This window comes from Lipophrys pholis (genome assembly GCF_963383615.2).
Source record: "Lipophrys pholis genome assembly, chromosome: 21".
Lineage (NCBI taxonomy): Eukaryota > Metazoa > Chordata > Actinopteri > Blenniiformes > Blenniidae > Lipophrys > Lipophrys pholis.
The window spans coordinates 10,369,179-10,389,024 of NC_137649.1; the positions used below are offsets into that span (position 1 = coordinate 10,369,179).

Genomic DNA, 19,846 nt, shown 5'->3' on the forward strand with positions numbered 1-19,846 from the left:
AAAGATTGGGATTTGGGGAGTTGCGGAACATTAAAACCTCTCATTCCCACAACATAACTACAGGGTTGGTGGCGTTATACTGGCAAAGCTCACCACCAAGTCAATTCCTAAGCCAAGTTTCTTAACAGTCACATCCCAATTCAAGGTAGCAGACAAAATATGGCATATGCTTGAGAGAGATTTCCAAATTACAGGCTTATCCAGTTGTATCTGCCACAGCAAAGGCAAACCTTTTTTTTCCTTCGGCATCCACTAAATCAGCAGCAGCGAATGCAACCGTGCCCCTGCATTGAAATGTTGTGGGATTTACTTGAATTGGCCAGCTGCTTGGCAGCGGGAGGAGACTGCTGATTCCGACATTTTCACGCAGCTCGGCTCGAGGTGACCTCTACTGCTCAGTCTCGCTGGACCAAACACATTCAGCAAAATAGACAGCAGACAAACGCTGCAGCGGAGAGCAGAGACAAAGCATGCTGGACAATAGGAAGTCCTCCAACAGATGCTCAAGACTGTCCCTTTTCAGATCTGTTCTCTTATCTAATCATTGCACGGGCAGAAAGTCCAGACCAAGACCGCCGGTGTGGTAATCTCTTTTCAGACACAGTCAGCACTTTTCTAAAATCCCATTACAAAGTTCGCCGACGACCCACATGTCAAAATCAACATAGAAGCAAAGAGAGAAACACAGTTTGGCAATCTTATTCATGTGCACGTACTATGAGTTTTTCCCAGGGAAAGCTGAAAAAAATATATATTTGTGTAGATAAGGCTTTAACAAAAAGCTTTTTTATTTTACTTACAAAGAGGTGGAACTTTTAATTGAACATAAAAATGATAGGTGAATAATAACACATTAAACTTTAGGACAGACTCAAAAATGTTTCTATAATTAACAGTATATTAAAATGTCATTACATTTTGAAGCACTCAATATTACTAAGCTTGTTTACCTGATTATGAGTCGATGCTGCTGAGAGAGAAACACTGAATGGAGACGCTATTGGCTTTTCCAGGTCATAAAGAATAAGAAATTACTGATTAGTCTTTAAATATTGCTGCTTTATATGACAGCCAGCTATTACTCATTACTATAGAATGACTGTTTGTGCTCTCATAACAGTGTGATTATCTCAGCAGAAACACAATTAATCATTAAGAATAAGTCATTTCAAGTAGTTATAATGTCCAGAATATAGAAACACGTAATAGAGACACATTAATATACAAAATAAGAAGATCTTGTGAATAAAACGTCGCAAAATGTATTGGAAATGATACGAGGACTGCTGTTTAATTTCTGATACTGTTTTACAATGCAAACAAAAATATTACATTTTGTACCCGTGAATTATCCATATAAATCAATATCCAGCTACACTGTTAAGATATATTTTTAACCTAGACCAAGGAGGCATGGGAGGTAGTTGAACTGCTATCTGAGGCTCAGATAAGATGGTGGATGACTCCCTCTTCTGGACAAGCAGGAATTTGAAGTGAGACGCAGTGTCGGCTTTCGTCTCTGTTTGGGAGGATTAACTTATGGATAGCAGAGCTCTAAACATCAAGATGGTCCTGGACCGACGTGTCATAAGCTGCTAATTTAAAAAACAGATCCTCTCCAAATATTTTCTCCTTTCATATACTTTATAATTGTAATTTCAGGGATGAGAGAAATAACTGAAGGTCTGACTGAAGCCTAACAGGATGTTCTTGGTCTCGAATGTAAAAACAGTGACAAAGACTAAAAAGGGGGATTTTGTCACTTTTCTAATGTTAAGATTAGTGGTTTTCTGATTTTACATTGTTGAGGTTTCATCTATTTTTATGAAAAGAGAGAACAAAACTAATAGTAAACCTAAAACAAAGCTGTTATAGATGATGTTATCATGCTTGCTACAGCTTTAGATGAGTTTAAAGTCATTATAATGTTACGACTTCATATTGTATTGTTATAGTGGACAAATAATATTAACAAACAATCCTCATATAAGAAGTAAACTCTCTCCTGTCGGTCAAGCCTCCGCTACTGTATTTTCTGGTTATTCATATAATGTTCTGAGAGCTCAACATTTCCTCAGGTGCTATGCAATATAAAAGCTTTGAGAAGCGTTGCCTTCAGCTGCTCGGCTCAAACACATTCCTCCACCTATGAACAGATGTCCCCTTATCCCCTGATTTCTCAACACAATGGCCACACATGCCATTTGCACCGTGTTTGCTGGTTATTTTGGACAGATTTAATAGCAGAGTCAACAATTACAGGAAGTTCGTCCTGTGGCCAGTCGATTCCCTCTCTCTTCTCGGCCAGCGAGGAAGCTGGCCGAGAAGAGAGAAAGAATTTCTCGCTTTATGAAATACAAGCCTCCCGCTGAGATTTGACTGGAAATCGTACCATTTTTCGATCACAGAGAACTTGATTATTGCTGATGTTCTGTAGGATCAAGTCCCTCATAATAACGGTGCAAAGAGGAGGGGGGGGAAGGAGCTGGTCTACATCAGCTGCATACCACTTTGACTGCTCGTGTCCTTCGTTCTGACTCCACTGATGACCTCGCAGATTTGGTTTAGAGTTGATTAAAACAATGAGTGTTCGACCAGAAATAAGTACCACAAGGAGCTTCTTTTTTTTTTTAATTCTCTGTATCCATATTTGGCTCGAAGAGAAACCCCATTACCCCAAAAGTGCCTCTAAAAGACTCGCTGTGTTGCTTTTCTATCTAATCAAACTGCAATGTTTTTACTGGGTCTCCAGAAAGGACCAGACGTTCAGCTCAGGCACCGCAGGCCTGGCAGACGCTGTGGAAAGACGGAGATTCCTAACAAAGACGCTGGAAATCAGGCAAATATCCACGCAGTCACAGGCCGCTGGACGCGCATTCACGTTGTCAAACTTTCTGTATCGCAACATAACATCGCAACCACTCGCCAAGCTGCCACCATCACCTCCAGCTGGGGACTTTGAGAGTGGCGACTGCTGAGGACGCCAACGGGGGAAACCGCGGTCTCTGTGGTGGAGGAAGAATGGAATGAAAGGCTGAAATATTTATTATTTCTGAGAAGGAAGATGAACGTGAGTGGCGGTCTTTCCCCCTGGTGAAAGCCGGAGGACCGACTCCTACACTGCCGCCGTGACACATTTTCACATTAGTCAACCTGGAGGAAATGATGGGAGAGGAAATGATTACAGAAACACCCTGCCTCTCCACCTCCAGGATCTCTGTCCTGGATAGATAAGCCACTCCTGCTGCTAATTTCAAGCAGAAAAGCAGGAAATGTGACAGTGTAGTTTTTCCGCTTCCATAAACAAGATGACTGCCAGAGGGAGCCGCCAGCGCCGTGCGCCTCTGGGCCGGGTCTCTCTCTCTCTGAGGGAGGCTGACATTCTGACAGAGAAAGTGAGCGAGGGAGGAGAGAGGGGGAAAGTCGGAGAACAGGAAAGAGACGAGGCGAAGAGACAGGAAAACCCATCAGAAGGAACGAGGGACAGGCGAGAGCTGACAGAAGAAAGAAGAAGAGGCTGAACGGAGTATCCGTCGCACTTCTTCCCCTCTGACAGAGCAGATAAAGTTATGGCTGAAAACAACACGAGTCTCTTTCTGGAAATGCTTCAGTCTTTTGATGCCGGTGAGGTTTTTTTGGGGGTTTTTTTCTTTCTTTCTTCAGCTGGTCTTTTTCATGTGGTTGCTCTGACTGCTGATGTTGTTCTGTGAGGAATTTAACTTTTAACTGTGCCTGGAAAAGATAGATTACGAAAGCCGACTTGAATCAAACAGTACTAACTTTAACTTTTTTTAACTGCTCGTTGATTTTTTATTTTTTTGTCACATTTTTTTCTCACTTTTTCCAAATGCCCTTTCCAGATGACATTTGACCACCATCTGCTTTCTACTTTCCTACAATTTGTGAAAAAAATAAACCCATGTGGAAATGTGGGTCAGGAACATAGTGCATTCAGCTTTTTAAACACGTAACGCTATTGAAAGGAAACTGATTTGTTTTCCCTGGACGACGTCCAGCGGGATTTGTCTTATCCGCTGCATTCTCTCTCTTCTCTGGAGCATGCTTTTGTTGGCGTTACTGCCTCCAAAGAAAAAAAGAAAACAGCTAGGAAGTGATGCCGAATAAAAATGAGTTTGATTGTTGTTTTTAAAAAGACTTGAACTTAATAGACATCAAAGTGTAATTAACTTGTCGGGAGTCACCCGGAGTTGCTCCAAGCAAATGTTTTCAGCAATAAAAAAGACCAAAGACAAATTCCTCCCATTCCCAGGAAAGACCGAGGCATTAGGTGCAATTAGGAACTGTTGCATGTGCAAAGCTATTATCCCAAAAAAAACTGAAAACAAAAATAATGTAACATTTGCTTCCAGCGACATAAAACTACACATCTTTTCTGATGCATGTTTCTTTTCCACAGTCCCTCTTATAATCGCCTTCTGTGTGTCCATGGCGGTGGGCCTCCTCCTGGGTGCCCTGGTCTACGTTCTCCTGACCTGGATGTCCCGGCGTAGAGCGGGCTCCGCCCGCATCACCCGTCGCCCACCTCACCACTCGCACGTCTCGTCCCGCCACCGTCCGGGCTTCAATCGGAACAGCAGCTACGATCGACGGAGCAACAACAGCCTCGTCAGCGCCGCCTTCAGTTTCCACCGGCAGACGTCCTCGCCTGATCACCTCGACCCGCTGGGGCACAAGTCCAGCTTCAGGACCTCCACCTTCCACCCACTCCTCCAGTGCAGCCAGATCGCCAGAGAGGCGGAGGAGGGGAGCCAAACCACGCTGCCTCGGACTCCAACTCTGACCATGTCGACGGGATCCGCTCAGTCTGCAGCCCAGCCAGCTGCCACACCGCCCAGACCGGAGTCGTTTTGGGGGAACAACGGGTTGAGGGGATTTCACGCCACGCAGACCCCACCTCCAGCCTATGAGAGCATCATTAGAGCCTATCAGGAAACTTGTACCTGATGAGAACTAAAAGTCACTAACGGATATCCAGACAGACTGAATGACATGAGGTGGACTTTGGTGGAGCAAGCAAGGCGGGTGAAGAGCAACTCTTTGTCATCCTCGACACCAAAGCATTAAAAAGCATCATATAGCATGTCTCTTAGCATAAACTGACACGTACACTTTTCAGCCATAACATTAAGACCACTGAACTCAGTAACACTGATAACCTTTTTCAGTGGCTCTTATTAGTCAGCCAGCCGATACTTTGTCCTCAAAGTTGGTGCGTTAGAAGTAAAAGAAATGGTCAAGTTTAGAGATTAGAGTCAGTTTGATCAAGACCGTGATAGCGAGATTACTAGGTCACACATCTACAAAACTGCAGCACTTGTGGGGTCAGCAAGGTCCGCTGTGGTCAGTCGAAAGCAGACCAAGGAGGGAAAAGGCAGCGAACGGTCAACAGGGTCATGGAGGCCCCGCCTCGTAACTTCTAGGACCTAAGGATCTACTGCAAACATCTTGGTGCTTGATACCAGAACCCTCCTTCAGAGGTCTAGAAGAAGCTTTGCCTTGAGGGGTCAGGGGTGTTTTGTCACCTGAACAATATTAGGCTTTAATATTATGGCTGTTTGGTGTATGAACTATTAGACAGAGCAGGGATTTAAAAAGTGGCATTATAGTTTCTTATAATATGAGCAGAAAACATTCTTTTCATAAGCTACCAGTATTTAATTACAGTTGAATGAGGCTTTCTACACCTAAGACAAAGAAAGATTATCCATGTGTTTGACTCGGATTGCATGAAATGATTTTTTTTATTTTTAAGTGTGAAGTATGTGAAATGACAAATTGCACATGTGCCAACTGGGCATACATGCAAAACTATGTTAAAGATCATATTGAATCAACCTGATTTGAAGGAATATGTAAGTTTGTGTCATTCAGATCAGTATTGTGTGTGTATGTGAAAGTGTGAACAAAACACAAACATGTGGGCATTTGGGATAACTTCTAATATGTAAAAAGTACTCTCTGCTTTACTTTGGTAGAGGTTTGGGGTGCTTCAGTATTTATTTTTCTAACAACTTTTTTTTTCCTTTTGACACAAAAATTTGTACTTTTATACTAGTTTAAAAGAAAAGCTTTTCCTTAAGTACTTCTTTCAGTTTGTGTGTGAGCTCCATCAGATGTTTTTGATACGATGTGCCTTTCAAACATAAAGATTTACTTCAGTTCACCTCGGAAACACAACACTGGTGTACGAGTCGGTGCATTTCACGAGGAACCAATGTGAAAAGACCAAAATCATAAAAGATATGGCGAGATGAAAATACAAGACACGGAGAAATGTAAAAGGGAACGCTACAAACCACAAAAATCTTAGAATATAGATGACGGAGCAAATTCCCATCAGAACACGAGGCCTTTAATAGAAGTACTTGATGTTGCTTCCAAGAAGAAAAACTGCTTGAGTAAAAAAAGACTTTGTCCTTGGATTTTTATACTTTTCTTGAATCTGATTGCTGTTTGCTAAGTATACAGAACCTAAACTAATACTTCTACGTTTACCTTCTTTCTTTAACACAAGTATCTGTACTTGAGTGAAGATTGTATTTTTTTTTACCACCTCTGGTTGTGTTTGAATGTAATTAACTGAACTCTGCTCTTAAGTTAATGCAATAAAAGCAAGACTCAAAGGTTTTACATGCAGAGCTTGTGGTTTGTAACGAGTCTGGAGGGTGTTTACTTGCGCGAGCGACGCAGTGTCCGTAGCATCGCCACAAAACTGCAGCCTGACGTCAGTCAGAAACACCTCCACCCGTGAACATAATACACTGATTTTTGCGTTCGTTGGATGTTTGTGGGTTTGGACTGCTTCTCATAATGTAGACGTCCGTCCGTTCATCCTGTTTAAGACCATAGTTTGTATTTTTATGACCAGTCTGACTGCCGTTTCCTGATGGGGGAACCAGTCCCCTACAGGAAGCTTCAGACAGGCAAAGGGCAGTGGTGGGTCCCCGCCATCTTGACAGTAAAAACAAAATATCCTATTACATGAGTTACATCCGTTTGGCGGAGAAGCTACAAATCGCAGATAAAGAGTTGTTGTAAAATCCTTCATCAGAAAACTTCATCTCTCGAATAGAACCACAAAGTAGAGGTAACAAAATATAAATATCTACTTATTATTAATGTTTTATTGAAAACTATCAGAACAGAACATCTTATTCATAAAAAATATTTGTTTTAAATTCTGTTATTACTCAGAAGAAAGCCTCTATAGTGACAAACTTTTTTTACTTTTGTACTTTTGTTCTCTCACAAAACTATAACTTATTAGGTAAAATTGAGAAAGTACTTGCTCTTAAATGTACCCTAGAATCTTTTTTACATTTTTACAGAAGTACAAAATGTGTAGTTTTTGTATTTTGTGATGGTACCTTAACATTGCAGCCTGCAAACCAATTTAAATGTATTTGGTGATTTAGTAGTGTAAACAGCAGAGATAGGAAACAAAAAGTCTTCACTACCAGAGGGTCAAATAGTGACTGAGCACATCTATGACAAGGATAATGAGATTTAGAACAGCTGATTGGATGGGAAGGGTTAATCGTACGTCTCTAAATTCAAACATGCATGCATTTGATATATTTTACCTTGAAATCAACCCAGTAATACAGTCGATAGCAGTTACATCAATTGATCCCAGGTTCAAATGTGTTTATTATGACTACCTACATTATCAGCTGTGGTTACTGTAAGGCCACTGCGTTTTTTTAAATGAACTGGTTACACTTTTGGGAAACTTGGCAAAAGTTGTCTTACCTTTATCAGAGCTGTGCTGCTGATGTTAGTATTTGATCTCAGTTGTTCTTTCTGCTTGTTATCTTCAGGATCATCAAATCTTACAGACTGAGCTTGAAACTGACGCAACTTTATTCTCAGTTATTACCAGGGACTATAAATACTTTTTTTTGCCGTGAAAGCAATGGTCAGTAGGTGTTTATTACCGACAAAGGCGTTTTCTCGACGCCCGTACTTATTTTTGACACCACGTGTTTTCTGACGCGCGCTCCTGGTGAATGTGTTCGCATGTGTGCGCGCGCACGTGTATATGTACAAATAATAATGACATCTTTTTTTAATTTTCTTTTTCAGAGACACAATCAAGCATTTGAAAGAAAATCGTGTTGATGAAAACAATAAAAAGCCTGAATCAATTATGAATTAATAAGACAAATAGCATGAAGCCGTTGGGTGTGTTTAATAGAGGTACACAATATTATTGACCTGTGCATCAGTTCATACATTTGTTTCTATAAGGAACGGGTGTTAAATGGTGTTAATAAACTCAAGACAGCTCAAAATATGTCTGTGCATCACCACTCTAAGAATCTGAATGTCACTCAATGAAATAATCGCGACAAACTTGAGTGTTTCATTTTAATCAGAGTTCTTTGCGTTTTATCATGTGGTGACCACTTGGGGGCGATGTGAGCTGGTGTAGACCGCAATTGTTGTACCGAACAATGACCGCTGGGAGCGCTGTGAGTTGCTGTGAACCATAGTTGTGGTTCCACGTCATGACCGATAGGGGCGCTTTGAGCTGGTGTCCACCGCAGTTGTCGTACCGCATGATGACCACTGGAGTCGCTGTTAGTTTGTGTCTGAAGTGGGCCGCTTTGCATCATGGGATCCAAAATGTCTCCTTACATTGTCAGTTAATGCTAACTTACTGAAGAGAACGGCGAATAAAAAGACAATTTACTGATTTCCGGTGAATGCAGTGTTAGTATATATCCGTGGTATTGACTCTAATCTGCCCTCGTTATGGTGAGTGCGGATATATATTCATTTCCCGCGTTTGTTGTTTAGTAAATTAGGTTTCAGTTGCATCTTAAACCCCGCTCTGGTACTGAAAGTCCCGATGGCGAGGTTCTGTAAACAACAAGCCTGAAAGTAAAACAAAGGAGGGATATTCCGGGAAGCCTGTTGTAAACCAATTATTTGGGTTTAATTGTACACAGTCGTCTTTTCCAGGAGGTTGGAGCAGGTTTAACTGTGTGCGGCTCGTCCTCTTGAACATGAAGTGTCTGTGTGTTTGTGCAGTCCACCAAGGGGGAGTGCAGGGTGTCCAGCTCCAGCTCCAGGTCAGACGACAGGAGGAGGTCGAGGAGCACAGGCAAGACTCCCCACACCTGCTGCTTCTCTTGACTGTCTCAGCTCACAGCGGCCATATTACTTTGTAAATCGACCCCTTCTCACGTAGTTACCAAGTTCTCAATAAGTGTAATTTAAGTCTAAACAGAGAGCAATCATAGTGAAGACAAAAAGCAGGTGAAGTGTCAGTAGGGTTATATTAATCATCAACACAGAGGATAAATTCAAGGTGGCAGGTTTGCATGTTCTCCCTGTGTGTGCATGGGTTTTCTCTGGGTACTCCAGTTTCCTCCTGCAGTCCAAAGACATGCTTATGGGAATAATTGGTGATCCTACATTGTGTGTGTGTGTGTGTGTGTGTGTGTGTGTGTGTGTGTGTGTGTGTGTGTGTGTGTGTGTGTGTGTGTGTGTGTGTGTGTGTGTGTGTGTGTGTGTGTGTGTGTGTGTGTGTGTGTGTGTGAGAGCGATAATATGAGTGTGTGTGGTTGTCTGTCCTGTGATGGACTGGTGACCTGTCCAGGTGTGTCCTGCCCTCCATATTGATGCAATAAAGTTGTTCTCAAAATTGTTGCTTTGAGTCTTTATGGACTTTGCAGTTCATGCAAACAGCCTCTGGTTTCTTATAGTTTTGTATTGTTGACCTCATAGAATAATTCCCGAAGTTATATTCTTGCTAAATTGTTATATTTACTTATTACTAGTTTCCTGGAAAGTGTTTTTTTTTTCTTCTTTTCTATAAAGATTAATAAATGATCTAGAAATTCATCCTATGATGCCAGCGTTTTCACAATTTACTGACAAAATAGCTTCATGTAGCTTCGGTCATCCATTCAATAAATTGGAATGAAGGAAATTAGAAATCCTGTGAATAAACTCTGATCAAATACTGTATTGGTAGATTATTATTCTCTAACTCCCTGACATTGCCCATCAAAGTAGACGGGCGCCTTTTATATTCTTACAAAATGTACATGCCGCAGTGTAAATGTAATTGTTTGTCTCTTCCAGCTGTGTTTACATAATGTGAGCCTGACACACAATTAATCCAAACTGTACTTTGATTTGACTTTGTATTTTCCCGCCTTCTCAGGACGGGAAAAAAGGAAGCGGAAACGAAGCCGTAGCAGATCTTCTTCGTCGTCGTCCTCCAGTTCGTCGTCATCTTCTTCAGCGTCGTCTTCGTCTTCGACGTCGGCATCGTCGTCCCCCTCTTCCGGATCATCACGCTCTTCCAGCTGCAGTCGAAGTAGCTCTAGCAGTAGTGGTAAGAGTACAAATAAAGTCTGGAATATGTTGCGTTTATCCGCTGGTCTGACTGCTTTTTCCTATTAGGCTTCTTCTCAACATTACAGTTAAAAAGGATTTTAGTTTGTTGTTGTTTTTGTATTCTTAGACTCTCGCAGTAAATCCAGAAAGCAGTCCAAGAAACGGAAAAAGGAGAAAAGCAAAAAGGTAATTTTTCATTCTTTCAGTTATTTGTTTTCCAGTTTTTATTATTGTTTGTCACATAAAGTAAATCTGACGGGTTTTTTTTTAACTAGAAGGGGAAGAAAGAGAAGCGTCATAAACGTAAAAAAGACAAGAAATCAAAAGGAGAAGAGGACAACGCTGGACCTGTACAGATCTCCAAGGTAACCACACTTTCAGGATGATGATGTTCTTGTAGGAGGACCCAGTCGTGGGTGAACGGGCTGTAGAAGATACACTTTGCCATCAGGACAAATTTTGTAATACTGCTTGTCAAAATCTTTTTCTTTGTAATCTTTCCCCTTTAAAAAAATAATTTTTTTCTTCTAGTACTTGAAAGACAGAAAAAAAGGCAAATACAGCATGATTTCAGGGAAGAAGATAAAGATGAAAGTGAAGAAGTCAAAGAAAGACAAGCAGGTAAAAGGCTTGTCGTTGGGAGGAGCTTGTTAAGGGGATTTCCTTTGACTTTGCTGACGTTTGTTTTATTTGATCACAGAGGGACAAGAATCGAGCAGAACTTCTGGACTTCTTGAACTCCACCCTGTGACGCTGCTGCAGACGCCCGTCCTGGTTGGAGTGGACATGTGAACAGATATTGGCATTTCAGGAGAACAAACTGAAATGTTGGGGCGGGGGGGTTGTTTCTTTTGTTTTTAATGATGAATATGACTCTTATTGCCACAAAGGGGCAGCACTGAGCTGGACGGAAGCATCTCTGCAATCAAAGTGGGATCTCTTCAGACTCCTGGCTCTGTTTCCACTGTGCTGTCGTGCAGGTGGTCTGTTATTTCTGTTAACAGAGTTTGTCTGTGCCGAGTTAGACAGATGTAAATGAATTTTTTGAGACCTGCCATCCAGGAGCGTCTTCTTAACTTGGTTTGTGGCTGCTGGGAATGTAAAGTCCATCCATCAGGTCGTGTTTAAAAAAGAAAAAAGAAAAAAAAACAAACCAAAAATTTGTCGAGCACGAACCACCATGCAACTCCAGCAGTTGTGGATGTGTTCACACTCGTGTTACATGAAGTAGAAATATGAGTAATTGATTTCACTCTCGATCTGTTCACTAATTTGAGCGTCCAGCTAAGAGATGGAAACAGACGACACATTCTGATGCTTTTATACACACGTATAGAGAGACACTCGAGTTTTGACAAAAGTTATATCCTGGTTTCGATCTGTTGTTCTTATTTAGATCCAACTGCACTTGATCTTTAAAAAAAAAGGCATAATAAATAAAGTCAAAGCTTTATTAAGATAAAGGTAATAAAATGAAACCTTTTGTTTATTGAAACGTGTTGAATTTGTTCCATGTTTGAAAAGTCCAGTATATTCCAGGCTGCTCAGAAATTCCTTAACACTTCTCACTTGGATTGTTAGAGTGGATTTTAAAATCATCCATTATAACAATCTGAATCTTTGTTTGTTTGCCAGTAGACTTCAGTCAGCAATGAGAATTCTCAGCTCCCTCTTTTTTTTTTTTTTTTCCACGTATCAGTAATCTTCCTCTCAAAATTCTTCTGAGTTGTCTTTTTTTATTGCAAAACATCCTGTCGGTTATTAGATTGATGTCTCTTTTAGTTTCCGCAATGTCTTTAGTTTGTAAAGAAGTTTTAACAGTTTTTTTTTTTTTTTTTTTTTAAAGTTAGATTTGATCATGATTATTGGTTATTTTTTTTCCCTTTGAATACTGTTAATATATCTGTCATTTAACTAACAGAAAATATAATACAACTACTGTTTGTTCCCACGTATCAAACCGTATAGAAGCTTTACGTGGAAGATGAATCAAACCTGTTGTGTGCTGTTGAGTGTTGACATGTGACAAATGGAAAATACACAGAAATTAAACCATAAATATTTTACTTTGAGAAGATGTGGCAACATTCAACAGTTTTTTTTGTGGCTTTTCTTATTTTTTCCGACATTTTGAAGCCCATCCTTTAGAGTAGAGCTGACAGGAGGAAGAAAGCTCTGTGACCTTGGATGTTGGATTGCGATGCCGAGTCTTTCTATGCTGTCAAAGGGAAAAGCATTACTCACCACTGATTGACGTTCACTTGAAATATTTGAACAGTTTCTCTTTGTAGGACTGAAACTGAAATATCATTCGCAACATTCAGTTTTCATTTGACTGGTGGGGTTTTTTTGTTGTTGTTATTTTTGCATTGTCTGTTCTGATAAATATTCTCTCCCGCAACAAGAAAGCATTGAAATTACATCAATATTCCTATAAAAGTTGACTGAAAAGCCCTCGGTGCTCTCAAATCTCTACAAAACAGGATCTCATGCGAAACTGAATTCAGTTCGGGTGCTGGTAAACTGTCCACAGTCTGGAGGATCAAAATACACTCGGCATCACCCTCTCACACCAGAAGGTTCAGAGCAGGATCATGTGCTGAGCAGCGGGGGAGGATTCCCCCTCGGTGCAGACTGACCAACACTGCAGTCCTGGAGATCAGCGTTCATCACCGACATCCGTCCTCTCAACACATCAGACAACCTTACTGCCGTCGGCTCCTTTGTATCTGAAGTCGGGCACGCTCCACACCCTCTGCGACCTCTCCTCTCTGTCCATCCCTTTCTCCACGTCCTCCGACACCGTCTTGAGGTCACTCAGCCCCGTCCCCTCGGCCGCCGCAGACGTCAGGCCCACCGTGCTCCCAAACGGGTTGATCTTGATGCGCGACCTGAAGTTCATGAGGGACAGGCTCATGGCACGTTTGTTGTTCCACTGGCGGCTGAGCTGCTGCGCCTCCTCCTCCTCTTTCAGATGGTCCAGGGCCTCCAGGAGGACGGAGCGGAAGAGACCGGACACCTCGCTCACCTCGGGCTCGTTGGCCTGCATGACCTCCCTGAACCTGAGGGGAGAGAGCACAGGTCGTCTTAAGAGTCGTGTGCGTGGCAACACTATAGAAGCCGCCTGTGGGCAATTTAGGGTCACAACTTCACCCACAGTTACATTTAAAGTTGCAACTTCTACATTCAGTTGTAATTTGTGTTTTCATGAGCATCAATTAACATTTAGCACCATTAGAACTTTTATTAGTAGAACGACAGATCTTTGGTTCATCCTTTGTTTTGTGCAGTATTTGTATATATGTCTTCAAGTGCAATTAATTTGAAAAGAAGACACTAATAACTGATGCAGTCGTCTCTTAACAGTAAAGTGAGGCTGTACAGATTGGAAGTAGCAAAGAGACGGGAGTTTAAAATACACGGGATCAACCAATAAAAACTGTGTAAAGTATGAAAAAGGTGAGTAAGAAAGTAGAGGCAGAGGACCGGAGGGAGACGACCGTCGGGAGTGATGTGTCCCGGCTCCGCCGAGAGAAAAGGTCAAAAACCACACCGCAGCCGTGCTTTCTGAAAAGGTTGAACTGGAGGAGTTGAGGTTTTCACCGGTGAGCAGAATGAAGAGGAATAAGTGCATTCGAGGAACAGCTCATGTTGGACATGGCAAGAGGAGGAAAGGAAGACCAGTGGGACCAGAGGAGGATAAATGAGTCCGAGGGTATAATCAGAAGAAAATTTACTTTAAATAACTTTGTTATTAATCTTTTTTCTCTTTTTTGATTGCAAAAATCTAACATTTCATTCTACACAACCATTAACAACACTTATCAGCTATTTAACATTTCCAGTTTATAATAATTCTACACAATTTAAAACTGTTGCTCATCATTTACCCTTCACAGAACAACCCCGGGTTTCATGCCTCTGATCACTTAATGATTATAACGCCCCGACCTCCTCCCAAGAGGAGCCTGTGGCTTTAAGAAATCTCAAAATAGACTGTTTATATCAGCTTGTTATTAAGTAAGTCCCTCCAGTTAACTGATGATTGTCCTCTATTGCACGTGCCAGCCCACAGCACATTGTTTGTGGATGTTTTGAGTTCAACCTTTGCGTGTGTATTAGATTGTGTTAGTTTATTTTCTTCCTTCTGTTCAAATGGAAACACGTTATTAAGGGAATAGTAATACTTCATAGTGTTGTAGTAATGCCATTATTTTGTATTAGTTTACACTTCTTTGGTGATATAAAAACTCAACATTTGAAGTCGTATACATATAGTTTGAAAGCGAAACTATGGTCTGACCACCACTTTTTCCAGCTATTTTCTTCAACTGTGTGCAAAATTCTTCAGAGATGTAAATCAAAATCAGCTAAAGCCAAAAACAGAGTGGCTCCTCGTGGGATATTTTGCGATTAATATATTCTGGTGTGGTAAAACAATTAACAAGCAGGTTTTCTTTTTTTTCAAATGACAAGAATAACAATTTCTGATTGATCAAAGATCAAAGAATAGATCAAAAACTTATTGTTTATTATCAACATTTTGTTTCTTCATTATTCATGTTATCTTTAGCATGTTAAACAGTCATATTGTGGATGTTGATAATAATAATAATAATAATAATAATAATAATAATAATAATAATAATAATAATAATAATAATAATAATAATATCAATAATGATGATGATGATGATGATGATGATGATGATGATGATGATGATGATGATGATGATGATTACCAAAAAAACAATTAAAAAACTGATCAGTCTAATTTATCTTGAGCATGACTGATAGTCTAAATTAATTACACTCTGCAGGGAGTCTGACAGCTGAGGTCTGTGCCGACAAGCAGATAATTAAAATCACAGAAACATGCTCCACTCAGTCCCCGTTGTGTTTGTGACTTCCATTCAGCATTTAGCACCTTTCTGTTCTCTCTTATTAACACTGTCCAACTCTAACGAGACGCCCGAGGCCTCGGCAGCTTTCTCTGAACAGATGCTGAGGCGAGCTCAGGATGTCCCCGCCGCAGATTAAAGGACGAGGCGCCTTACATGACTCGTGTGTGTGCGTGTGTGCGTGTGTGCGTGTGTGTGTGTGTGTGTGTGTGTGTGTGTGAGGTGACGGGAGGCGTGTCGCTCTGCTGATCAGTCTGCCTGACTGAACAATTCAATTGTTGTAGCTGATCACGACGACCACAAGTTTGAACTATATTATAAAGAATCAAGTTATTAAACCCTTTAAATGTTCACAGTATATTGCTGTGATACAACAAATGTTATTACCTTGATTCAGAGATCTGATTTGTGCTGCTAATAGTACTGTATTGGAATTTAGAATCATTAAATTAAATATCAGGATGGTTCTTGCTTTTTACCCTGCAGTGAGAATGATCAACAACTTGTTTTCAGATGTAAGATTTTTTAACAAACTTGCTGCTCAAAGTCATTGCCAGTCTTTGGCGGTCAGTCTTCAGTTATCATCATCTTATTATTCAAAGCAACAGTATTTAGCTGCTTTGTTGAAGAAGCTAAGACAAGATTCCAGCTCACTGCATCTACACTGAATATATTGTGTATATAAAAAGACTCAATAAAAGTTCAACATGAAAAGAAGAACAAGCGTGTCTCTGATTGAGCTGTTAATAAAGCATTAGGCCGCGACACGCCACAAACCACAAATAAAGTTCCAATTTCACATTAGTTTTGTTGTTGGTGTCTTTTTTAAGCAAAGTTTCATCCTAACTTTATGACTTTAGACATCCTGAGCTGAGTTAAACATTTCTTAAATCTTCCTTGGTAACTAGAGGATCATTCCAGACGTGTTGGAATGAAAAAAAAAAAATAAAACATTTATGTTTTTCGGATGTTGAAGCGTCACAGATCAGTGAATGAACTTCGAATTTGATGTCATCTCAACAAATTGTTGAGATGACATCTTTTAATACCATCAAATAAGATCCACTCTTTTACTTTTTTACTCCACGACACTGCATGTTGAGTTATTGTTTGTATGATGATTTAACACGATGGCTATTTTGAAAAGGGTTATATAAACATAACGCATCTCTAGGAAAGAATCAATGGATTGAAACGTTTTGCAACGTATAAAAAAATGGATAAACCATTAGAACCATATTTCATCAGTCAAGAACTCAAACACAAAGTGATTTTTTCCCCCCTGTAAACGTCTAACCAATAAACAATTGAATATTCACATATACACAAATTGAAGGCAGAAATAACAAACTAGCTGAGGTTAACCTTTTTTCAAACTATCAATACGTTGAACACATCATCCATTCTGGATGTATTGAAAGATTGCTGATTGGTTGGCTTTGCTCTCCTTACTTGAGTATGACCAGGCCACAGCAGGACGGAGGCACCTTGGAGGAGAGGTCCTCCAGGCCCAGCCTCTCCCCGGTGCTGATGCTGTAGGAGGCCCGAGGCGTGCTGGCCAGCCAGCTGTAGTCCACCCCGGTCTTCAGGCGACGGTACTCGTTCTCCCGCTCCCTCTGCTGCCTCTCCGCCTCCTTCAGCTGCCAGCTGAACTCCACCATCAGCGTGTCGGTGACCACGTCGGCCGGGTCCCTGCGGGGGCTCCGGTAATAAGGCTCATTCCAGCTGAACCAGGAGGCCATGACCCCGTCCTCCCTCGGCGTCTCCTGATGAGGCAGAGTTATCACACTGATTACAGCCAAGAGGTTCAAACCTTTGCTCAAATTATTCCATTTCAGAACGAGAGGGACTGGGGACTGACAAGAAAATGCATCCAGATCCAGTTTTTGTGTCGTGTTTTTATGTTTTCAAGTGAAATTCATGCATGCCAGTACTGTAAAGCGATATAGTGATTTCCTATCGTGGTCTTAAAATGCTCAATATGACAAGAGTACTCAATGTTCTCCCCCAACTTTTAATGATCTATTTAGCAAACCAACATACAAATCTACTCTTTTTGCATAATTTGTCTTTACTCTGAGCTGCACTCAGCATTTAGACACATTAGTAAAAGAAATAATGACGCCCCAGATCTTATCCACCATCTGCTCTTTGTTGCACAGGTGTCACATTCACTACAGATGCTGCATTCAGGGTCCATAATGAGTGTTGTGAAGGTTTTTTGGGGGGAGGAAGGAGAAGATGAAAGGGTGGAAGAAACACCACAGAGCAGGACAATGATTCATGTATTGAGTATGAATTTAAATGTAAAGATTGATTTAGGGATTATCATTACTGTGCTGTTTAGATATGGAGATTTGCTGCTTCTTGGTTGTATTTTAATAAAGCAACCTCTATTAAAGTGGTGGCGATTACTTCATTTGTAGTTTATTTATTTCTAAGCACATTTTGATTGTAGCTCTAAAAATATGAGATTTCTTTTTTTTTTTTTTATGTGCCAGCAGGACCACACAGTTGTTGTTGTTGTAGACAGGTTCAATACTTCATTGAATTTCATGAAGCTCTGATAAGCCACGATTAATATTTTCTCTGAAAAATATGCTATTAAATGAAATGCTTGTTTATAAAATAATCCCTAATATAGAATAATTCGCTGGGAAAAACATTTCAAATTATTATCTTTGTCAATTCAGTCCTCATGATGGACTTTTTCCTCTTTTCTGTGTAAGACATTACAAATACTCACATTGCTGTAATCAAGTCATATTTTGGGTACTTGTTGCATGTATTTCTAATCATACTTAAGTACAATTAACTGCTATCCACGTTTACATTATTTTTACATCCAAACCCACTAGGTTAGTACACATTTCACATCTTGTCCCTTTATATTTTCTTCATTGGGTTATTTTAGTTGGCTGGTACAGTAACCATGTGTCCATGTTGTCCTCCAAATAGCTGCAGCACACTTCAGGCTCCTTGACTGCAGTGAAGTGGGATGTTATGTTGCTGTTGCCGCTTGGATTAACAATGTGAAGGGAACAAGGTTTCACACAGAGCGACAGAGTGAGATCAGATGTGATCTTTCCTCTGGAGACAACCAAACAGGCTTTTAAAAAGTTCAAATCCTTCCTATCTTTCAGTCTGTGTCTTAGTGGAGTTTGTTTGTTTTAAATAAGTACGGTAAATCAATTTGTGTAAGAATGCAGCTGATTTATTTTTTAAGACTAGATTAGGAAATGTCAATCTCATATTGAAAGGCTCCGTCAGAGTTTAGATTGTCTACATGCACCTGTGTAAAATATTTTTGCCCTTAACCTGTTGCCCTCAATATTCTGTTTTTGTTTATTTTTCCACAACGAACACTTCTTTTTACATTTTAAATTGGTCTGCTATTTTCTTACCTGAATTTCTCTTGGATGACGCAGATCACAGCAGGAAGGGATGTACTATATACCTTGGATTAGTTTATTAACCCATTTTTCCTATTACTGCTAAGATTTATAATCAAATTACATTATAATGTTATAACGTGATGCTGGTAATGACAACTCTTAGGATTTTTTTTTTTTAAAGCATGCATTTCCTTTTCCAACCAGTTTCATTTATAGTATATTTTGAATAAATCGGATCTTTTCTTACCTCTCGCTTCCTTTAAGTTTGTTTTGGGCTTCACAGGAAACGCTATCTCTCCAGAGCGCAATTACAAAAGTCCTTCCAAGCAGAAAGGTAGAAAGAGCACTGAGTGAATGAGAAGCAGCCGGAGAAGAGAAATGCTCTCTCTCCCTCTCTCTTTCCTCTCACAGTATTATCTCCACCTCCCTTTCCCATCCCTCCTCCTCCTCCTCCTCCTCCTCCTCCTCCTCCCAGGAGCCTCTGGCCTGTCTTTACTTGTTGCAGGAGGTTGGGGGCACCATCTCCGATGGGAGGCATTGGATCACTGCCCCTGATGAAGTGCTTATGTGGCTTTTTACGATTCGCCGTTGCCATAGAGACGCCTCTAAGCCTATTTGTCCACAATAAGCTCCATCAGCTGAAAGGGAGCTAGAGAGCGATGAAGAGGCAGATAAAGAGGACCGAGTGGGCTGAGCAGCAAGATGGAGAAGAGGGAGATAAATCAAAGAGTGTTGTTTGGAGGACGGGGGTGAGCGTAGTGTGGGCTCAACATGCACCGATGACAGCTCAGTTAAACTGTGAGCTGCGCCACACACGTCTGAGCACACGGGGCCTGCGAGGGGGTCATCTGGTGTAAATTAACTTCCTGCGGATAATGAGTGTCCCTGCCTCACAGCAGCCCTGCATAAATTACAGGAGGGCTGGAAATGTGCTAATTCCAGGAGGAAGTGTGTGTGTGTGTGTGTGTGTGTGTGTGTGTGTGTGTGTGTGTGTGTGTGTGTGTGTGTGTGTGTGTGTGTGTGTGTGTGTGTGTGATGCAGATGGGGAAGCAGCGAGAGAGAGAGAGAGAGAGAGAGAGAGAGAGAGAGAGAGAGAGAGAGAGAGAGAGAGAGAGAGAGAGTCTGGATGTGCAGCTGTTGTGTAGGTGGATATCAAGGTCTGTTGCTTTACTCGGT

The 19,846-nt window shown here is 40.9% G+C and overlaps 3 protein-coding genes across 4 annotated transcripts; 2 read left to right on the plus strand and 1 right to left on the minus strand.

Annotated features, from left to right (window-relative positions):
- Nucleotides 1-3,299: 3,299 nt before the first annotated feature.
- On the plus strand, nt 3,300-6,656 carry myct1a (myc target 1a). Its single transcript, XM_080491242.1, has 2 exons — nt 3,300-3,624; nt 4,418-6,656. Exons 1-2 carry the CDS (start codon nt 3,570-3,572, stop codon nt 4,963-4,965), a joined length of 603 nt encoding a protein of 200 aa, XP_080347368.1. The 5' UTR covers nt 3,300-3,569; the 3' UTR covers nt 4,966-6,656.
- A 1,938-nt stretch (nt 6,657-8,594) lies between these two features.
- Nucleotides 8,595-12,464, plus strand: LOC308126140 (uncharacterized protein). Of its 2 annotated transcripts, none has more exons than XM_080490295.1 (7): nt 8,595-8,781; nt 9,058-9,130; nt 10,199-10,372; nt 10,502-10,560; nt 10,650-10,739; nt 10,906-10,995; nt 11,075-12,464. In XM_080490295.1, exons 1-7 carry the CDS (start codon nt 8,779-8,781, stop codon nt 11,123-11,125), a joined length of 540 nt encoding a protein of 179 aa, XP_080346421.1. In that variant the 5' UTR covers nt 8,595-8,778; the 3' UTR covers nt 11,126-12,464. The 2 variants fall into 2 exon arrangements, with proteins under 2 accessions (XP_080346421.1, XP_080346422.1); XM_080490296.1 differs by having other exon boundaries at nt 10,653-10,739.
- On the minus strand, nt 11,680-19,151 carry rd3 (retinal degeneration 3, GUCY2D regulator). Its single transcript, XM_080490294.1, has 3 exons — nt 18,918-19,151; nt 16,728-17,041; nt 11,680-13,436 (listed from the first exon to the last, which is right to left on the minus strand). Exons 2-3 carry the CDS (start codon nt 17,015-17,017, stop codon nt 13,070-13,072), a joined length of 657 nt encoding a protein of 218 aa, XP_080346420.1. The 5' UTR covers nt 17,018-17,041; nt 18,918-19,151; the 3' UTR covers nt 11,680-13,069.
- Between the last annotated feature and the right edge of the window lie 695 nt (nt 19,152-19,846).

What these genes read in the sequence shown, in the direction of transcription:
- myct1a (XM_080491242.1), top strand. Translation starts at nt 3,570, where the DNA reads ATGGCTGAAAACAACACGAGTCTCTTTCTGGAAATGCTTCAGTCTTTT. An exon ending in GCTTCAGTCTTTTGATGCCG is followed by an intron (nt 3,625 to 4,417) that starts GTGAGGTTTTTT and finishes TCTTTTCCACAG; the next exon opens with TCCCTCTTATAATCGCCTTC.
- LOC308126140 (XM_080490295.1), top strand. An exon ending in GAGGAGGTCGAGGAGCACAG is followed by an intron (nt 9,131 to 10,198) that starts GCAAGACTCCCC and finishes CCGCCTTCTCAG; the next exon opens with GACGGGAAAAAAGGAAGCGG. An exon ending in AAGTAGCTCTAGCAGTAGTG is followed by an intron (nt 10,373 to 10,501) that starts GTAAGAGTACAA and finishes TTGTATTCTTAG; the next exon opens with ACTCTCGCAGTAAATCCAGA.
- rd3 (XM_080490294.1), bottom strand. Translation starts at nt 17,017, where the DNA reads ATGGCCTCCTGGTTCAGCTGGAATGAGCCTTATTACCGGAGCCCCCGC. An exon ending in TGTGGCCTGGTCATACTCAA is followed by an intron (nt 13,437 to 16,727) that starts GTAAGGAGAGCA and finishes CTCTCCCCTCAG; the next exon opens with GTTCAGGGAGGTCATGCAGG.